General features: G+C 40.8%; 1 protein-coding gene across 1 annotated transcript in view; it reads left to right on the forward strand.

Annotated features, from left to right (window-relative positions):
* The window catches only part of NELL1 (neural EGFL like 1), a 284,886-nt gene that overhangs the window by 14,526 nt on the left and 248,649 nt on the right, over positions 1 to 21,711 (forward strand). Inside the window, exon 3 of the mRNA XM_082762270.1 lies at positions 11,628 to 11,778. Coding sequence (XP_082618396.1) covers positions 11,628 to 11,778 — 151 coding nt within the window. The remainder of the gene's footprint in view (positions 1 to 11,627; positions 11,779 to 21,711) is intronic.

The raw sequence follows: 21,711 nt of genomic DNA on the forward strand, positions 1-21,711 counted from the left end.
CTGATACTCTTAAGTCTTATCATTCTGCATGCAATCAGGTTTTATTAACTACTTGTTGAGAAAAGGAGGGTTAAACCAGAGGAAGGATGGCATTCTGAAATACCGTACAGTGCAGGCTTGAGTGCCAGCCACAGCCCTGGGGAGCTGCGGTGCCAGAGCTGAGCCTGCTCCTTGGAGCGAGTCCTGCACAGTGCCGAGTATCCCTTTCGGGGGGAATCCTGCCTGAGCTCAGGGCAAGCCCGTGCCACAGCCTGACGCTGCAGGTTTGGGCTGCTGGATGGGTGCTGGGTTAAAGGAGAGGACATGGAGCGGTGCTTGGCTCTGTGGAATGAACGCTTCTCAAAACGCAGAGGGAGGGAAAAGCAGTGCTGAAGAACTGGGTTCTCGCTGCAGGCCATGGAGGCAAGTGGCCCTTTATGGGTGCTTTTGTCCTCAGGAGGGGACTTCTAATTTTCAAAACAATTTTAATGGAAATTTATTAATACCTATTTGAGAGGAGTATTTACGCTTGTTCTGCTTGATTAAATTACTTCTAAGCAGAGCTACATCTTTTGCCTGGAAAGACGTGGTGCTATTTAAAATTACTGTCAGATGAATGTAATGATGATGGTGATGATTGTTTTTTAAGATTTTGTGCCTTAAAAAGGTACACAAAGGCAGATACAATCAGACTAAATGCAAGAGCCAGGCACGGACCACTTCCTGTGGTGAAAAACCCTGCTGCCTTCAACTACCTATCAAGAATAAAAATTAGATGCTACTTGAGGCCTCAACCTACTCCTTCTATGCCAAATTTTAGATTAATCTTGCCACCTGCAGTGTGGGTGTATAAATGACACGAGGGGGACGTTTTTTTCCTCTTATTTTTCATTTTTGCCACATAAATGGTGTGAAGTAATCATATCAAACTGTGCTGGTCTGTGGCATTATATCATGTGATTGCCTTGCATTTTGTAGCCTATTCAATGATATAAAATGTGGAACATTAGATTTTTTTTTTTTAATAATAAACGGACAAGAAGTGCTTTTGGCACCTGGTGTCCACTGAAACATTCATCTAAATCAGTAGTTATGTAGGCTGTGTACCTGCTAAAATGAGAGAGCTGATTCTGTGGTTGTGACAACAGAGGGATCTGTGATCACTGATGTGACTGTGGTGTTTGACAATAAACCCAATAAACCCTGTGGCTGAGCGCTGGTGTTCTTGCTTCCCCAAAATGTCACTTCTTGTCCCCCATCCTCCCACCCTGCTTGATAGTGTTTCTTGTACGTAGTTACAGCTGTGTCTCTCATTGATCCTCCATGCCATAAATAGGAAAAAGTAGCATAGGATTACTTTACTGAGCCCAAGCCCCCCCTGAGCATCCGGGTGATGCCTCTGTTTGAAGCTGTGAGTTTTCCACTTGGCATCAGTGGGAACAGGCACCTCCTGCAGCGGACAAGTTTCTGTTGTAAAGCTTTGTTGTGTTTCTTGCTCCCCATCACCCCCCTCCCTTTTCTTTTTCTTTTTGTATTTTGTAACCCATAAGGCAGCAAAGACTCTCAGAGTGCAACAAGCATAAAACCAAATCTCAGAGGTTAAATGCTCATTGTTTCTGTGACGAAAGGCCATCTACAGATGGCACACAGACCTGCCTCTGCTTCTGTCTCTCTGCTTTGGCTCGTTGTGCATAACGATATTGAAATTTTAGAGCCTGTTCTTGGGAGTAGGGATAATAACCAAGCCAAGATGTGTGGGAGGAGAGTGGGCTTTATGCGTGTGTCATGGTTTTTCTTGGTCTGTGGAGGTCTCCACAGATATTCATCATGCTGTTTAGAAAATGAAGCAGCACAGCCTTAAAACGTGACATCTAGAGAATAATTTAGTAAATGCCGATGATTTGGAAACCTCACGTACTACACTTTATCTCAAGTCTTCCTTTCAAAGGACTCTAATGACAAGCTGAGGGAGCAGGGCTCTGCTGTGTGGTATTGGTTACAGTAATCTTATGAAAATAGGGGAAGTTATTTAGGTTTGCTTCACTGTAATTAATTATGAAGCCAGGAAAAAAAGTTTCTTTCTTTTTTTTTTTTCTTTTTTTTTTTTTTTTTTTTTAATAGCATTGCCCACAAATTTAAAAGTCACAGTCCTCTGTGTTAGCCTTTTGTTCTCTGATGCCGGCAGTGCTTTTAATGCTTTTTGATGTCTTGTGAGTACCAGCTTTCAGATGGGATATTCAGCTTTTCTAGCTTTATGCCATCCTAATTGTTTCAAAATGTAGTCATTAAAAAAAAAGTAAACATTATTGCTGGTGTTATTGCTAACGGCAAGAAATGCAAAAAAGGGGGACACATGTGGTGGTTCTATTTAAATAAAAGCTTATTTTCAGAAACAAAGGCTTATGGAGCAAAAGGGAGCTGTTAGTACCCCAAGCACGTTTGCTGTTACGGATGAACCCACAGCGATGGATGCTATCAAAGTTGTCATATTTTATTCATGAGTTGTGGTAGGCTTGGATGAAATAAGAAAAGCAATGCTCCAAATCATAATTATGGTGTAAAAAGATAAAACAGTTATTATTGTGACATTTTTGAAAATTCTTAAATCTCTCAAATAATTCATATAAAACTTGTGGAGAATGACTAAGTATGTTAGCTATGGCTACGATTCCTTCTTGGGGGGTTGTGTAGAACACTTCACAGAGGTGGAATTTAGACAGATTTGGGGAGAATATATAAATGTGTGCTTATATGTGTTCCAAGAAACAAAGACAGCTAGAGTGTTGAATATAAACATAATTGTAAAGAGGCTGACAGCTGAAATTATACTTCAGTAGAGAGGGGCTTTGACAAATGTATTATGCCCCATGTTATTATCACGCAGTTAATAAATAAAGCAGACACCCAGGATTTAATTTTCTTTAGCAATACCATGGAAGTGATTTTTCTGAGGTAAAGAAAACAGAAGGGAAAATTAATTCATGAAACGCATTGGGTTAGTGTTTGTACAAATTGCAGAGAGAGAATAAGGAAACAAAAAACATAAGATTTGAGTAATAAATGAGCTAAATGTTTTAAAAGTAATTAAACAACTGCTTAGAGTCATATCACAGGAATTTTTGAACCATGAGCATGCATCAGCATATGTTTACTTTGAACTTTACGGATAATTTCATTGCCTCAAGTTGGATTATTCTTGTGATATGGACTGGAAATCGGGAGCTCTGGGTAGGTGTAGGCAGGTCTGTTAGCTGCCGTAAGCAGCATTAAGCATTGTAATCTCTCTTTGCACGTGAAGAAACTGAGTCAGAGGTTGCTGAAGCTTCCCTGTTGACGAACTACTGAATTCTGGTGTTTTGAAGTGTGTCTTTAAGAACGCAAGTCTTCAGCAGGGAGGGGAATTCTGCTTTCTTTGTGGCCCTGCTGAGCTAGACTGGGATTTTCAGCACAGCCAAAATAATTTAGGCATTTTGGTCTCTCCTGCTTCTCTGGGATCTGGTACTTAAAATTCCTTTGAATATCCAGGCTCTGGGTTACCAGTGCCTCTCACATTCCTGTTAAACTTTGGAGCCTTAAAGCAGGCGTGCTTGATACTATTTCTTTTAAATACCTTGTCACAAAGCATGAGCAGCATTATCACCTCAAAGAAAGAAGAGTACTAAATGAGAAATCAGAATTATTACATACAGCTTAAAAATACAAATAGATCGTTCTCTGTACAGTCTATTGACAAAGCTGAGGTTTGTTTCCAGGTTAGAAATGTGCTAAGGGTTATAGTGGGAGTAAGGTGGTCCAAGCTGCAGTTATTTGTAAAACGTACCTTCTGTGTCTGATTTTTGGTTCTAGATGCTCCTCACCTTCTGATACTGTTTTCAGTTAGATGTAATCTTGTTCTAAATGTGGCTGAAGAATATGTTTTGTCAAGTTCAGTTATGTGTTTGCATTTTTAAAAAATCATTTCCGATTTGCTGGGACTGTGATTTTGAGCTTATCTGGAAGAGTTTTGTGGAAGTGGAGTAAAAACTGCTGGGTTTGCTTTTGCGCGAAGTCAGAACAGGAACAGTATTTTTAGGTGGCTCATTATCTTGTGTGGCATTAGCATTTAACATACTCTGAAATAAATCCCTGAAATGGACGGTGCTTCTGCAAAACAGCCAGCGTTTCGGTAATGAGTCTTAGGAATTACTGCTCCTTCATGCTAACATTGCAGACAGTGCTGCTGGCTCTGTTCAGACTTCTCCTCATGATGGGATTGCTACTGTAATCCTTACTTTTTTTGTTTAACCGTGGTTATTTTCAAATTTGAAAATAGCAACCTTTACCTTTATAGTCACACTGATGTGACGTGCTAGCTAATATAGATAAACAGTGGAAAAGAAGTTACAATCAGTGACTCCTGCACTAATTAACTAACAAGGCATGTAATTTGATTAACTCACATGATTTAAGAGCAGATGATGTGCTGTTAGCAGTAGCATAACTTCTGGAGCATTTCTACCAGCACCGGAATAAGCAGTTAATTTAAGGGATCATCCATTTGTAAATAGTCTTGATTTCAGCACGAGTCCCTCGAGGACACAGCTGAGCCAACTTGCTAAGGCGAGCCTGAGCCCAGTAGCTGCTTAAAAGGAACCAAGGGAAAGGGGCTGCCTGAGCAACAGGTGATGTGAAGCGCTCCGCACATTGAGCAGCATGGCTCTTCATGTCAGGAAGCCTGAGGCAAAGCCATTTGGCTCACTCAGGTTGTCTGCTTTTGCTCTGTACGAGCCACGTGGTCTGAACATGGTGTCAGTTGCTATGTGATGCACGTGCCCAAGGCCTCCTGCTCATGCGTCTGTCGCCACTGAGACAACTCCAGCACTTGCCTTGGTGGTTTGGTCTGTCTGGGTGGGAAGACAAGGGCCCGGGAGATAGGAAGCCCATAGGTAGCGGAAGAGGGCAGCCCCTGCTGTGTAGGCTTTGCTACTGCTCTCTGCTGCCCTGCTTTCTCTGTCCCCTAGAGGACCTTGTTTTGGCTGGGACTTGAGGAAGCAGGTGGCTGCCTTCTCTCATGGCATGTATTCATTTCCAAGTCTTGTGCAGTATCTGGTGCTCTGCTTGCTGCGGAGTGCTCAGTTTCCCTGGTTCAGTTTGAAATGCTGATAAAACAAACAAGAGACTTAGACTTTCTGACAACTGCCTTATGAACTGGAGCGTGGTCATTCTAGCCAGTGCTCAAGTTGGGCCGGCTTTCAGGAAGTGAAGAGTCTAACATGAAGCTCCTAAATCAACTAAATTGGGGAAGAAATGGTGAATTGATAAGCAGTCCCTGATTTCCGTAGCCACTCAAAAATCTGACTTTTAGAACTGAGTTTGCAGTAGCTTTGCAAAAAGAATGGAATAGCTATATAACTTCAAATGCTAGATGAATGTTGTTAGGTGAGACCTAGTCATAAAGTAGTTTACAAATGTACATCACCATGACAGCAATATATGAACACTTATTGCCAGGGTAGTTTTGCATCATGCAAAAGGAGAGTTTACTTTGAATTATGCTGTTTTCCCACCTTCTTTAGCAGAACTGTTTTTGCTGTATAGTCATGGGAACTTACCTTTTGTAACATTAGCTATTCACCCTGGTAATTGCTCCATCCTCTAATTTAATGAAAACCCATTAAACCGAAACAATAATTAAAATGAGACATCATCTCTGTAGGAGGTTTGCATTTTAAAATCACCAAGCATTTCACTGCAGATGGATCTTATTCTTGAGAAACAGTGTTGGAAGCAACATGTAAAAAGTGATTTATAATGAATAATCATAATTTAGAAAGCTGTGCTGTTGAACATAATTTCCTACTGTTTATTACTGACTGAGTGGAGCTAGCAAGGCAGAAGCGAGTAGAGCATTTAGAATGACTTTTCGTGCTGCTGGGAACACCTAGAAGTAAAGAGGTGCTGCTGAGAAAACATCCTGCCTTCTTCCAGCATAGTTTTGAAGAGCAGGGAGGGGATTTTTGACCCCTCTCAGGGTAGCTGGTAGGGGTCCCTGGGGAGCAGCACGGTGCCTGCTCAGCAAGCACCACAAGCCTGCACACAAGTGCGTGTCTGTTTTCCTCCCCTGCCTTGGAAGCAGTGCGGGTGAGCAGCAGTTGTGCTGCTGGCTCTGCACTCAGGTGACAGCCAGGCACGCTGCTGTGCAGCCAGGGGCTCTGTCTCGGACCCCAGCAGCGATAGCCGAATTGAGCTTCCAAGGTGCTCTGAGGGATTCGTGCCTCTCTGCCTGTTCCCGTGACAGGAGCATATTGCCAAGTCTTGCCTTCTGTTGGCATATGAGGAGAAGTGGTGTGAATCTTCCTCCTGCAGCTTCGAAAAAAAAAAAAAAAAAAGAAAAAAAGGTGCTGTCTAGCGAGAACTGCATTTTGCCCTTGCTAGGCAGGGAAGGACAACTACCTGAAGCATCTTCCTGCTTGGCAGTGAAATGACTTCTTCCTGGGCAGGATCCCTGTGGCTGCTGTTAGCATCCTTCTGTAAACTTCTGGATCGGTTTGTGACCTGTCTGGGACAAGGAGAGGTTTTAGAGGAACAGGAAGCAGTGGGCATCAGGAGCTTTGTCACCAGTAGTATGTGGGGGTGGTTTGTTTGTTCTGTTTTTGTTTTTGACCATTTGTTAGAAAGAAGAGTTGTGTGGACTGATGTGCAGAAAGGAGTCCGTGCACTGGATCCTGTTTGGACATGGAAGCTTTGATGAAGCTCCTGCCTTGGTTGAGAAGGGTTTTGTGACCCTGTCTTGTGTTTCCATCCTGGGCAACTTCTGGAAACGGCCTACACTTGTTTCGGATCCCATTTCTACACTGTTCCATATTTGGAAAACTGGTGTCTTAAAAAATTATCACTTTTTTTTTTTTTTTTTTTTTTTTTCTCATTCGTGTGGAGGTTTAAGTCTTACTGTGTTTTGCCCATAGCAAGGTAAAAGCCAATATGCTGCAATATTCAGCTCTCTAATGGCTATCACTAAGATCTGGATTCTCTGTTGTAGGGTTAATTTCTACTTGCTTGGCTGGTGTGACTGTGCAAAAGCTATTTTGAAAGCGTATTTAAACAAATAGCTTTGAAATGATTGAAGTTAGCAATAAAGCACTATGTTTTGCTTTCCCTACCAAAGTAAGGAAGTAAAAGAAAAAAGTATTCAAGCAGACTAGTTACTGCTGAAACATAGCTATTGTTTCAGAAAATATGATCTGGTTTAGAACTGAATTTCAGTATTTTTCTCTAAAGGAAACATTTAGTAAAGAGTAATGGTTTCTCGGATGGATTGGGATTCAGTTTGCAAGAACAGATGTATACTTTTCATTACTTAAAACTCCAGCCTAAATGGTCACATTATTCCCTTCGCCTTCATACCATAGATTATTGACAGTGACATCCAAGTAAGTTTGGCAATAACTTTGCCTATTTTCTTTGCATCATTTTTTTTCTTTCTCTGACTCCTTTTGTCAGCTTCTTTGGGGTGTTGTTTTTTTTTGCTCTGTTTCCAGTGGAGCTGGAGCCAGCATCTCCATCTCTCTCACTTGAGGCCTCTAACTCAATCGAAGCTACAAGTGACAGAAGTCTGAGGATTTAATTCTTAGTTCCCTGAGCTGGTGCTATGTAGAACAGTGGAAGCCCACAGAAAGATACAAGCTGATTTCTTACTCAATTACTCAATCCTGAGTAGTTAAATAATGGGAACTGGAGTGACCCGTGTCTGATTCAGAGAGGTGGCTGAGTGTGGGATCTTGCTGCCATGCAGCAGGGGGCTGGCGACTGCCTCAGCTGATCCCAGCCCCAGTCCCAGTGTTGGATCCTGCCCTGGTTCCTTCTGGCCCGGGTAGGACTAGGTTGGGGCTGAGCCAGCTTGTAGGGCACCAGGCAGCTGGGGAGGCACAGCTGTGTCCCTGGGGATGGAACCTGCAGGGAGGTGCTAGGCGTAGCTGGGTTGGCTCTCCTGGCACGCTGTGCTGTTGCTTTGTGTTTGGTGCTTCTTTCCTGGACCTGTGGTTTGCGTGGCGGGGGGGAAGGTATGAAACCAAACAGGGAATGTGCGCTGTCTTTGTCATAGGGGCATCTTCTGCTCCTCTGTTTTGCTGAAGGTAGAAAGTTTACTTGGTGCTCTGGGTGATTTGTATCTGTTGAACTTTAAAATAACTGTGTAAGATTGCATTTGTTTTCTTGCCTGTTTTCTTTTAGAAGCGTTCTACTATGTTTAAAAAAACCCTCCAGACAGTCAGTATTTCAGATTAAGAAAATATAATCACATAGAAGGGCATATGAAAGTTGTATCTACTTTTATTTATTTATATTATTTATTGCTGAGATTGTATTATCATTCAAGCATGAAGCGGTGTTTCACCGAAGATTACTGTATAAACCTATATTGTTCTATATTATGTAGGAAATACGGCATTTCATTACAAGCAGACAGTTATTTTTATAGACAGCATAAAATGTATTTTCCCCCTCAGGCACCTGCAGTGAGGAGGTGTATCCTTTCTCAGGGTGGTAGTGTTGTTGTTATTATTTTTTTTAAAGAATGAAAATCAACTTGCAAATAGAAAGCTCTTACTCCAAGTGGATCACACTCCCGGTTCATGAGTGTGGTGCTTTCTGCAGAAATCAATCAGAACACAGCCCGGTGACATACCCGGAGGTGGTGTAGCACTGCCAGAGAGGTGCCTGGGGGCTGTCTCATGGGGCAGGAGACGGAGGCCGATGTGGAGCTGCCTGGGCACTGTCTTCGATGAAGCCTCGTACAGCTCCAGGCTGCAAGCCCTGGAGTGCGCTTGGGACCCCAGCAGTCCATCACCTCCATAATGCCCCATGGAAGCAGATTTCTGCTTCCTTGCAAACCTCTGTGGGCTCCTGTGCTCACAAATCCAAACACCAGCTATTGCGTTGCATCTGCCACATCACTGCAGAATTGTTGGGGAACCCCCCTTGTTACAGTTACTTAGGTTTCCTTATGGTGAAATCATCTGTGCTGGGGTTTCTACCCCTGCAAGTGTGGTTTTTGGCTCTCCAGTGAGGGGATGGTCCCGTGCACTGGGACCTCCTTAGCCTGGCAATGAGTAGAGCTACTCAAATTGAGTAGCACTGGATTTAGAAACATGTTATTTCTAAAAAGCCTAGTTAAATAACAGCCTTCTTATGGATTATATCAGAATAGTGTTGCAAATCAGGACCTAAGTAATGTTTGCTAGTTAGTGGTTTGAACCCAAGATTCTTGATGATTTCATATCTATGGCATATACTGATTTTAACCAACAGAGGGCTAATGTAAGGTGTATTTATGCTGCGTTCAGGACTGTGAACTGGTGTAGAATATAACGTGCTATTTCGAAGTATGTTTCTAACTGGAGTAGTCAGTGCTTTGGTTATTCAGTGGTGATTCTGACTAAGGAGCCCTAGGCTTTTTGCAGAAGGTTGGGTGGGTAGATGAGGGGATGTGGCTGTATGACTTGGTCCCTTTGTGATGAGAAAATGCTGGATTTTTCCCAAGGCTTGACTGAATTTTTTACATGTATGTTCCACTGACAGCACTGCCTATGTTTTCATGTGATTTTTTTTTTTTTTTGAGAATTTCAAATCATATTTCTTATGAAATATGGAAAATAAAATAAAGGAAAAACAAAAACAAAAACCAAGATTTTGTAAGTTATAAAGGTTCTTAACATTCAAAACAAGAATAACTTTCCTCAACTCTCAGCATTTGGAAATTCTATCTCTGAGTCTCAGTTGCACCTCGGTACTTGGTTTTCTGTCTGTGTAGACTGCCGGCTGGCTGTGCGTTTTTACTTGTCGGAGTCATTTGCAGCCAAAAGTGTGAGTTAAGTTAGTGGGGTAGGGAGTATGCTTATTGATTCAGTGTAATAGGGGAACACTTCCTGATTTATGAGACACAGTTCTGTGTCTCCTGCCAGCTGTTACAAAGAGGACTAGGGAGTATTTATGACCACTAATAACATCTGCTAGGTAAGGTAGGTGAGGATAACGACACGGTTAATGAAATCTTGTTAGGTGAATGCAAAATCTGCTCTTTTGTGCTGGATACTTTCTTCTTCTGTTCCCCTTTATGATGGCAGTGGAAACTATTTCTGTTCTCTGAAGCTTTGTCCTCTTATGATACAAGTGGCATTGGAGAGACGAATAGCTTGATGCTGTAAAGTGGACCTTATATTTATTTATCAGGTGAATTTGAGCCTCTGGCAAAGATTTTTAAATGATGACTGGTGATTTTTGATGTCTAATTTGCAGTACTTTTCAGAGGTGAACTTCTCAAAGCACAAGTGTGTTACGGATTCTGAGTGCGTAGGCTCATTTGAAGGGCTGTAAGCTGTGCGGAAGAAGTGGAGACATCCAATTACAAAACATGCTTGAATTCTTTTTCCTTGGAGTTTGGTTTCAGTCCATGGCATTCCCCCAGTAGTCTGTATTTCTGAGTTTCAGGCAGTTTGCAAGCCAGTTTCTCCTCTTTCGGTCTGCAAAGCCTCATTTAATGATACTTTTTTTTTTTTTTTTTTTCCTCCCCTGCAGTGGAATTCTGAATTGTAAATCTCGTCACTCCTTTGTGTGTTATGGCATTCATGCTGGGCCAGATTCTCAGGATTCAGTAGAGTTATATGGTTTTCTACCAGCTGAGAATCTGTGTTGGCATTTCTGGCTTCAAAGTAAACCTTTCTGAAGGAAGCTCACTGGGCTTCTAATTGATTGTGACATCCAGGAACTGCGAGTGGCACAGGTCTCGCAAACGTGTGACAAAGGCCCAGCATGAAAAACAAGGGAAGGGATGGGAAGGTTGAAATGCTGTGATTCCTCCTTTTTGTCATTAATCATCAGTGGTGGTGATGGTACGTTGCAAATAAAAGGATGAAATAAAAATGAATGTGTTGGGAGACAGTGCGTTTAAATCTTAGAACATCAAATATGAGAAGGCATGCTGCCGCTTGGACATCAGCAGGGTTAGTGAGACTGAAATATTTCTGGATCTGCCCGGTCAGACTGTAGTTTAATAAATATTGCATGAGCTGTCACGCTTTGCTTGTTTAAACTGAGAAATCCCTGAAACGGTAGCAGATTGCAAGCGTGTCTTGTATTTATTTCTTGGGGAGAAGCTCAGCCATATAGCATTATTAGCAATAATACATCTCTGCCTTACACAGTGCAAGGACAGGTTTCCTCTGATGTACGATGGAAAGATGGTAACGGGCTTGGTGGTAAAAACTGGAACTGGAGCTTAGTGAATTGTGCTTGGGAGAGGCAGCGCCTGAGATTTCTCAGAGTTTAGGAGCCCATTTATCTGACTGCAGCACACCTTCTTTACAACAACTTAATCTGCTCACAGCAGACACAAATGGTTCAGCATCCCGTTAAAAATTGTCAGAAAATCAGTAGCTGACCAGTTGTGAACTTGTCAAAGTGACAAGCGGGAATGCTGACGGAGGCGACATTGGGGTTTTTGCACTAAACAACTGCAATGGTGGTGTGTGGTAGGTGACTCTCAAAAATGAAATATGTCGATGGCAAAATGAAAAATGTAATCTGAATCTTTCTGACTTAGCATTTCTACTGGACTGTTGTTGCCACTCTCCTCCCCTTTTATTTATTTATTTATTTTTTAATAAAATTCTTAGATATAGAAAGAGAAATCCATGCAGCGCCCCATGTGAGTGAGAAGTTAATTCAGCTCTTTCGGAATAAAAGCGAGTTCACGTTTCTGGCCACTCTGCAACAGAAGGCATCGACTTCTGGAGTTATACTGTCCATCCGTGAGTTAGAGCACAGGTAAGAGGAAATTATTTCTCTCTAGTAGTTGCAGTCTAAAAGGTGCTGAATGCTCAGTACTCCATTGTGACTGTGTTGAAATGGTGGGTTTATAATCTGACATGTAAATTAAAGCCTCTTGATGTAATTTGCAACTTGCTAGTTTTTTTTCTTCTGTTTTTCAAGATCAAAACCACGTTGCATAGACAACATGCATTTTGGAAATTGCAAACCTCATAATGCAATTTCTCCTATTTATCATGTGCACTCTGGAGTTTGCTTTTTCATAAAAGTTAAACTTGCATTCTCATGTTTCACTGTTTTTAAAAATGTTTTAAAATAATATGTTTGCTGTTTTTGAAATTCAGCTCTTATGCTATATTTCAAACCTGTGCTTCCATATGGTGATGTGTATGTTTTCTTCCTGGCATGAATACAATATATTCCAATATATTCTTATTTCATATATTTTTTTTTTTATTGTCAGTGTTGGAGAAAAAGAAGAGATCATTTTCATTAGCTGTTATAGTGGCAGACATCAGTTTGTTTAAAAACAACAAAAACAAAAAAAAAAAACAACACCAAAATTATACCTTCTATTATTATAGGTCATAATGATTTCTCTGATGTTTTGATGTTTCAAACTGTGTGTTATGTCAAATAGTCTCCTGCTGTCTTGAACTTCTAACTTGGGAAAGATCAGTTTGCCATATTAAAAGATATTTTTTTCCCCCATTTTTCATTTAAGAAAGAGTACACTGAGGACAGCCATTGATACAGTATCACGTCTGGGGACACACACATGTACTCGTCAATCCAAGGTCATTCTAGACAGGCAATATTATACAATGCAAGGCACATAGTTTTTAGATATGGCCTCTACTGAGTTTAGCTGCTTAACTTCTTTCTCTTGGCGGTCAGAGACAGCGGCTGGTAGAGAGATGCACTATGCAGGAGTAATCTTGATTGAATAAAATGCACTGCTGATGTCCTTGGCCCTGAGGTTATCTCTAGTGTTCCGTATTAATAGACAACCATTTAAAACTATGTGTAGTTGAAGAATTGGATGCGAGGCTCACTTAAATCTTTGTACTTGTATGCAGGAGCCAAAGTAGTTTTAAGTCTGCGTAGTTCTATGTAATGGCCAGAACAGACACGGCCAGCATTGCTAATGGCTGCTGCTACATTCTGAAAGTCAGATGGATTACTGCAATTATCCGTCTTTCCCAGACTGAGTGCGTATCACTTAAAACAGGCTCGTTGTTTCTTTCCCCAGTGTCTTAAGTTGCTACTTGGACCTTGATAAGGATAGTGCTTCCAGACACGTAGGTCTGACATGACAAAAATTAATAAAGTGGAAGAAAATGGGGAAAAAGCTTTTTAACACTGGAAAAGATGAAGTAGAGAGCAAAGATTGGGGGCACTGCTGAAGAGTACCCTGCTTACATAATAATAATGTAATGGCAGAACGTTCAGCTTGTTGTTGTTTTTATATTTTTGGGTGCACCAGACGCTCAGGTCACTCGACTTCAGCCTCATGTGTGAACTGAAATGTGCACAGGCCCCTGACATGCTGGTAAACCTTTTTAAAAATTGTTGCTCTATTTAAATTACTGTTGCTCAATCAAAATTACTGATTTTTATAATTATTTTGATTATCTGTTCACACTCTTTTTAAAGCTTTTTTCATCCTTCTGTGCGTCTGTGAACATAGACAGTACAAAGAGATTAGTTTATAAAAAAACACACAAAAAAAGATTGTAATATTTCAGCGTGATTAAGGCCTGTGAGAACAAGTATAAGGGTATCTTATTACCTAACCAGTATAGTTTTTGACCATGAAAAATCCAATAACTTTCCTCTGATGTACAAAATAGGAAATACTGTAGTTTATGGCATAGGGGTTTTCAATTTACTAGTATACCCCAAATTGCACAATTAAAAGTTTGAGACTACAGGACACGCAGGAGGTCAACAAGACCTGAATAACGGGAGCAGCTGTGTTAGTTGTTGGTACAGGAGTTCATATCTTATGCAATACCTTTTTTACGCACACAGGTTTAGTAGTTGGCATAAATATTTCATGGAGTAAAACCTGTTTTATACATATATATATATATATATATATATATAAAATCTAAGTTACCTGTGCCAGCATAATTAGTTCAGAAGGCTGTTTTACATGATGTTCGGAGTGGAGATAATCACCATAAGGTACAAGAGAAATCTTTTTGCCTTTCTGTAGTGCATATTAGCAGGAGTTTGTTCTTCATAAGTAGCATGGAACTTTGAAACCAAGATATCTACGGCGTTTTAGAAATACGTAGGTAAATGGATCCTAAATCTTTACAAATAACATACAGAAATTGAATGTAAAAGGTATTAAAGTAAGATGAAAACACCTTTCCTCGAAGTCAGTCATTCGGATAAGCTGTTTTGTTACACTAAGTGGATATCTCTCAACATTTAGAGATTAGTTGTTAATTTATATGATCCTTTGATGATTTATATTGCATAGAAGATGATAAATGTGTCTTTGTTAATATTTTATCTTGTTGAATCAGCTTGATGATAAAGATTTTGTTTTCATGATCCAAATGTATTAATATACAGCTTGGGAAATGGAAAGCTTAATTAACAGATTAAGTCTAATTGAACAGTCTGTTAGTATGTGCAGACTGTACTAGTTATCTGGAATACAAAGTGAAAATCTGCAGATTATATTTTTTTTTTCTAAATTTCAAAGGACAAAATGTAATACAAGATGTAGAAACATGTTACTTGGGGATGCAGAAACTGTTATCTTTGTTGGATAACTATGCTAGCTTGTTCTTTCTTGAAGATCTCGGTGAGATGTTTTGATCACAGCTTTTGATTCTTTGAACCACCAACAAGCTTGGAAAAGGCCATTGAGATACTTGAAAACCCACCCATTTAAGTCCTTATTTGAGTAGTGATTTAGTACAGTTTCACCTGAAGTTGTATATTTGCTCCTTACATGCTTTGGTCTTGCATGGTCCAAAGCCCCATAACATAACTTAAATGGGAGTCAGCGTTTCCTCTGAGCTGTTTACTCCCTGGACTGGAGGCGTAGTCATAGCTCCATCCTACTGCTGTCCGAGATGGGTCTCTGGAGAGATCTGCCAAGGATGCTCAGTTACCCAGGCTAGTGCTGTCCTGGCTGTCACCGGAGGAGCTGACTATGATTTCTTGACCTCTTGGGGGCACAATTTAAAAAGAATTGGCTTCTGTAATATTTTTTTTTTTCTTGCAGCTGTGAAAATTTTTGCCACAAATACTAGTAATAAAATAACAACAATAAAAAAAAGCTATAAACTTTTCATTTAATATCGGATGACTGAGTGGGCAAATAAAGCATTTGTTTACTTAGAAGACACCAAGAATGTACAAAACGAAGAGTTTTGGTGCTTGGAAAGAATGGGTGAGGCACCCAATGAGAACAGTGAGCAGGGGTCTGTGTTACTGGCCATCCCGCTGACTGGCTTATGACATTTTCAAATGATTTACTGCCTAAGTTTTCAATAATGATATTTTGATGGGTTTTGTTGTGTGTTGGAGAAACTACTACTCATGTCCTAAGCCTTTTATGCCTTAAGGTATCAGGAAGGTTTGAGTCCAGAATATTTTATTTTATTTTATTTTATATTTTATTTTATTTTATATTTTATTTTATATTTTATTTTATTTTATTTTATTTTATTTTATTTTATTTTATTTTATTTTATTTTATTTTATTTTATTTTATTTTATTTTATTTTATTTTATTTTATTTTATTTTATTTTATTTTATTTTATTTTATTTTATTTTTTTTGCTATCGTACAGATCTGAACGTTCTCAAATCAGATGGGTAGAACAAATACACATGCCCTGTGGTTCTGGTACTCGCCTGAAAGGAAGCAAGAGGAAACAGTCTTAAATGAAGGTTATCCATGAGGTGGCAGCTGGCAGCCAAGCTGTTTTCTGGTTGTGATGTGGGAGGCAATAACTCTGAATCAGGTTTTCTAACCTTTCATCAGACAAAATTCCCTTTTGACTTCTTGAAAGTAACCTGTCAGGTATTTACTTGCTCTGTAACAAGCTGCCCTCCAAAGAAAGATGTTCTTCATAACCATTGGTTTTATTTTTGTGAAAAGCAGAGAAGTTGGACATTGTTATGCAGAGTGAGTGAAAATAAACTAGTAAGCGAGTAAGGAGCCATTGCCCAGGAGTTACTCATGAGAAATAAAATAAAACTCTTATTGACCTTCTCCTCAAGGTCTTGTTATATACATTTTTTAAAGTCCCTGAGTCTTGATCGGAACTTAGTTTATTTCCCCCCTTGTCTTCCCACAGAAACTATTGTTGCTTTTGTCAGTGGACTAAAGAAGCTTGAAGAAAACAAAACAAAAAACCTTTGTTGTACTATTTTGTGTGTGTGTCCTGGGTCTTTCTTCTCTCTTTGCTTTATGTTTATCAATACTAACTTTCTGTCCACGTGTGGTGTTATTATTTCTGAAGGGTTTTCTGAGTATAGAGTCCCCCCTCCCCATTACAGAACTAGAGAGCGAAGTATGAAATAAATGTTTCTATGATTGTCTTATAGGGAGCACTAAAAACTTTTTGTGTTTGTTTTTATTCCTTTAATTCTTTTTTATTCTTTTATTTTTTTTTTTTTAACATGAACCTATGCTTAGGAACTGACCTTCAGAAACTTTGTCATGTCAGATATTTGTAAACTTGCAAGCTAATTGTACTGCTATAGTGCAATGGAGTGGAGAATTTGGCCCTTCGGTACGTAACAGGCAGATGTATTGGTGTAAATATTCTGAGGGATGATGATAAATGTGTTAGGCTGGGAGTGAAATATTTTTATTTCTAGGAAGTCAGTTTTGGGTGGGGAGGGGAGATGGGTGAGACTTCCTAATAAATTATTTCCTCCCAGTTACACTGTGAACAGCTTCTCAGACTGTAGAGGAGTAGATAGAAAGCTCTACATTCACAAATGACAATTGGAAGGCTACTGGGCCTTTCAGTCTTACATGATGTTAGATTTAAAACATAAATGGGTAACAAGCTAGTTAAACACTGAAATCTAATTAATGGAAAGAAACCTGAGCAAGTGACTTCTGACCCCAGTTGTAAGCCTGAAAGACTGGATGTACTCCATGCTACATTTTAGATCAATCTCTGCAAGATGTGTATAAGCATAGTGGATTCTGAGATGGCCAGTATTCAAAACAAGGGGAAGGAAAAACTTGGCAAATGTTTCCATTTTACTTTATCTTTTAGGATAACGGTCATATCTTCATCAATATTCATATGTAGAATTGCTAAATTGGCAAGATGATTAGAGAATGTAAAGATCCAGCTTTGCTTCTGTCCCTCTGAACTAGGTAATGTGAAATATGAGAGGCACCTACACAGTTTCCCCCCTGCCTCCCAGAGAGACATAAGCAGGTGAGTTTGTTTTCTTCCAGATTTTTTTTTTCCCCAAAAGCATTTTAGAGAATTGTGGCCTCCTGCTTCTGTCCTCTGGGTTCAAGTGTGCAAAAGAGAGAAGTGAAGCAGAAAAGTTATATTCTGTCCACGTTCCACTGATTCCACTGATTTCAGTGGTGTGAAGGAGTTACTGCTTGAGGAGCTACCTTCCATCTTGTGGCTCCCTGCTGAGAGCAGGTGTTTTATGTACCCTAGGATGGCAATTGTTGTCTCTCCGAAGCATTAACATGCTGCTGATAACCAGCTGTTGAAGCACATTGTTTGGACCTTGTTAGCAATTGAAGCAGAATGGCTGATAGTTGGAAACTCTTTAAAATTGGATTTGGACAGTGCAGAAATGTTGTGGTCAGCCAGGAGCAGGATGTGTAGGCCCCCTTGGAGTCTTCTCCAACATGCTGAGTTATTTTGTTTGCTTGTTTTATGATCCTCTGATAGAGGCAAGGCACTGAAATGCCTCTAATTTAGGCTGAAGGCAACTTTCTGCAAACTGTGTCCTCTGAATTTTGGCTGCTCGCTGAGACTGTAACTTTCCTAGTTAACAAGAGGCTTAGATATTCACACGACTTCGCTCATAGAGGATCACTTTCTTAGTTGGATGCTAAGCAGGCACTGCCCTGTGGACAGGAGAGGGTCACGGTGCCTGCCCGAAGGACTCAACCTGCAAGCTGCCAGTGCCCTGGTGGCACTGGGGAGAGAGAGGGGAGGTGGGAAGGTGGTGTGGGGCAGGCAGAGGCTGGGGGCACCCTGAGGGGAGCTGTGAGCAGCTGTGTTGCTGGGCCTTAAGGCAGTGGAAAGGGAAAGGCTTTTGCTGGGAACTTAACAAACGTATGGCACTTCCCGTAATACAAAAAATCACTGGAAAGCTGCTGAATTTCAGAGCAAGATCAGAGGGAAGAACCTTCCTTGTAAGCACACAGCAATTAGACAGGATAATTTGTTTTCAAATATTTTAGTTTGACTCTCAAGTGGCAGATTTCATTAGTTTAAAAGGCTATGCTATTCTCTTTTGTTTCATTAAAATCTGGTATTTAAGGATTGTGGATCTGGGGATCCCCTGAGCTGAGTTCTTGCCGCAGCGGTGGGCGCTGGGGAGGGACTGAGCAGGGTTGTGCTGGGCTTTGCTTACAGCTCTGCCGGGGGCTTTCTGGTCACGCTGGAACCTCCAGGCTTCTGCATACCCACAGTGACCCTTCAGCTAATGCTGCCTTGGAGTCCTGCAGTTAGCCATAGAAAAATTGGCAATTCCTACTTAAAAAGCCCATAGATACAAATACTTCGTGGACTGCAGATGGTCCACTGGAGCACTGGGGAAAATAACCCTCAGTCCAGGCATTTTAGGTGATGAGCCCTTCAAGGACCACTTGAGTAACCCACAGAGTGCCACTGTGGATTGCATTCCCTGCTACAGACACAGTGATTGTGAGAGTGCTAAGTGACCTGGTTCTGGAGCAGTGTTATGTGAAGAAGTAATTCTTTGTTGTTGTTCTTGTCGGGTTTCTTTGCTGTCAGATTAGCTCCTCGGGTTGACCTGCCCTTAGTGCAACTGAGTGGCTAAATCTGGTGCAAAGTATAAGGTAGGAAAAAGCGTGCAAGTGAGCAAGGCCATCCCTTGCGGGGTGGTTACACTAGGCTGCCTCCTTTACTGCAAAATCAACACCTGCTTTTTGTGAGGGGACAAAATCAGAATTTCTCCCACTATTTGGCTGCATGATCACTTCTTGCAGGAACTTAATTTAGCAGGTTATTAGTTTTGTTTATCTGTGCATGAGGACTTCTATTTATTTATTTTGGTTGTAGCAGCCTAAGGAGTTAGGATTTTACCATCCTTCAAGTAATGGACTCTCTTCAACCCTCCTGACTGTGCTAGTTCTGAAGCCTGCTGAGATGCTGTGCTGTTTTCAGGTGCAGTGTGTTACTACCTACTAGTTTTACAATGAACGGGGGAGGGACCATGTCTTTCAGACAGTAGGCAGGTAGCACCCACAGCAAAGACCGATGTTTAGGCATGAGGAATGGAAACAAAAATGCATAAGCACAGTCCTTACAACACATGCCACAAAAAAGAGTAGCTGCTTTGTACCTCAAGCTGCGTTTTAGCTGGCAAGCAGATGTTGGGGTCACTTTTTTTCTTTATCTGATCAAAGAAGAAAGTAAATTTGTATTTGTCTGACTTATGCTTAGTTGGAGGTACACAAATACATACGTTGAACGTTGTAAGTGTTCTAATACCTTTCAGCTTGCGTGCCCAGCTGCCGTGTAGATGTATAGAACAAAAGACAAAATGTTTATTACAGCACATGTCGCTTGTGGGTGGTTATTGATAAGTGTTTCAAGGTAGGCTGATGTAATGCGATTCCCATTGTCCTTGGAGTAATCATAATGGAAAAAGAAAGATGTTTAATGGGCTGGGTTTTGTTCCTTGTATTTGAAATAAGAGGATACAAATGTTTGAAAGAATTGTGTTTAGGTAGACAATAGCACAGTGAAGTAGAACTTCAGTGTTTTTAGTTTTTGGACATTTGAAAGAAATTAGTATTTTAACTTTTGGCTTGTATTGGATTTGCTGGTATAGGAGTGATACTTTGGAGTTGCAGGTGATCAGAGTCTTTGTCTGTGAAACGTGGGATTTTGCGTTTTCTTTTGTAGAAAGTTAATCCGTTTTTTCAGCAAGATACTTTCACTGTTACAGATGATCCCTTTTCTATTCAGCATACCTTTTGTGCTACCTGATGGCAGTCTGGTTTTGCTCAGAGGCTTTGATATCAGTACATAATCTCTGCCATTGCACTAAGTCTTTAATGCCACGTAAGTGAAGATTTGCTATGCATGGTTTTGCTATGCAGCCTCTCAGTCTGTCCAAATTTAAAACCAGCTGCAGAAGGTAGCTGTGTGGTTTGTGAGTATGCATATGTAGCAGAGGACTAGATCTGTACACTTGAATGTGAAAGAGCATTTCTTGAAAATCTAGTGGTTGACAGTGCTTCAGAGCTTGGGATCTTTATCCTGTCACTTTTTAGTAACTAGGGGTACAAAAACAGTGCCTGTGGAAGCAACAGAGATATTTGCCTTGACAGCTGTACCTTGCTCTGTTTTTGCATCCTTATAGAACTGCAGTGACAACTGCAAGGTAAGTGTTTACTTCTGTTTGAAGTCAGATGCCTCTCTTGCTTCCGAGGCACTGCTTTTGCTCAGTATGGCTTCATTGACAGTGGTGATGGTCTTGGGCACAGGCCTGCTGGTTTACCTGCAGAATTTAGCATAGCATTGCCAGTGCCTGCTGTCAGCCTGACTTGCTTTCCACCAGGGGAGCGTTAGAATAAGATCTCAGTTTATTTTCTGCTGTTGTCCAGGCTGAGCCACTTGGCTGCCCAACCAAAATAACAATGTGCTGTGCGTACCACTGTGCATGCAGACTCAGTGGTCAGGAACACTAAAAAGCCAAAAGCCAATGATCTGAGATTCATCACAAAACTTCTGTAGATGGAAAATGATGCAGTCAGCGTGGTAATGGATAGAGATTTTTGGCTGTTGTTTCTGAATACATCCAGAAGTGGTTCTGAAAAGATGTTAAAATACAGTCTTGCCTGAAGCTATTTTGATTACTAAACATCATTAAATGTTCTGATATTCTGTTTGGCACGATGCTATTAAATGAAAAGGTTGTGTGCACAAACACGTGCAAAGAGGCAGATGGGTGTAGAAGCTTCCTGAATTTAATTTCTAGTTGTTAACTTCAAATGGGCTGGACTTAGAACTTTGCTTGAATTTGTTTTGCTATTAAAAAAAAAAAAAAAGGGGGGGGTGGAGGGGGAAACAAGTGCCTTGACCAGACTGACAGAACCTGCCTGAATCTCGTGTTCAATAACACTGTTGAACAAGCCTGATTCTTGTTATGGCAGTGACTTTTCCAGCAGTTGAGAGAGCTGATGTTGCGGTGTCGCTGCATCACGTGCCAGGTGAGCAGCGACTCCATCCTTGAACTCCTGTGATTTTTGTGACCTTATCCCATTAAGCAGATGCACAAGTGTTTTGACTAGATGATAACCCCAAGTTTGTACATAATCGCAGGGATGCCATCTGTGCATGCTGCCTTGCCCTGGGACATCTGTTCAGTAGCTCTAAGAGCATCTGCTGCAAGTGCTGGTGCTGCTCCTTGAAAGAGGCTGTGGGGCTTCATTTGGCACTTGATCAGGGATGACGGAAGTTGTAAAGTCAGAATAAAAACTCTGCTCTATTTATGTTTGGAAGTGATAAAGGGGAAAATTTCCTGAATGAAATGCAAAAAGTAGTCATGCCTTAGTTCCTAGAACCAAAGCACTTAATCAGGCTTGTGCTTACCAGATGGTGCCCTGTCTTCACTGTGCAGTGTTTTAATGTCTCATGATAGGTGCTAGCGTCATAGGGATCAGAATAAAAAGTTCTGTATGCACTCTAAAGATGTTCACAAGAACAT

Source organism: Aythya marila (assembly GCF_965140915.1).
Source record: "Aythya marila genome assembly, chromosome: 5".
Classification (NCBI taxonomy): Eukaryota; Metazoa; Chordata; class Aves; order Anseriformes; family Anatidae; genus Aythya; species Aythya marila.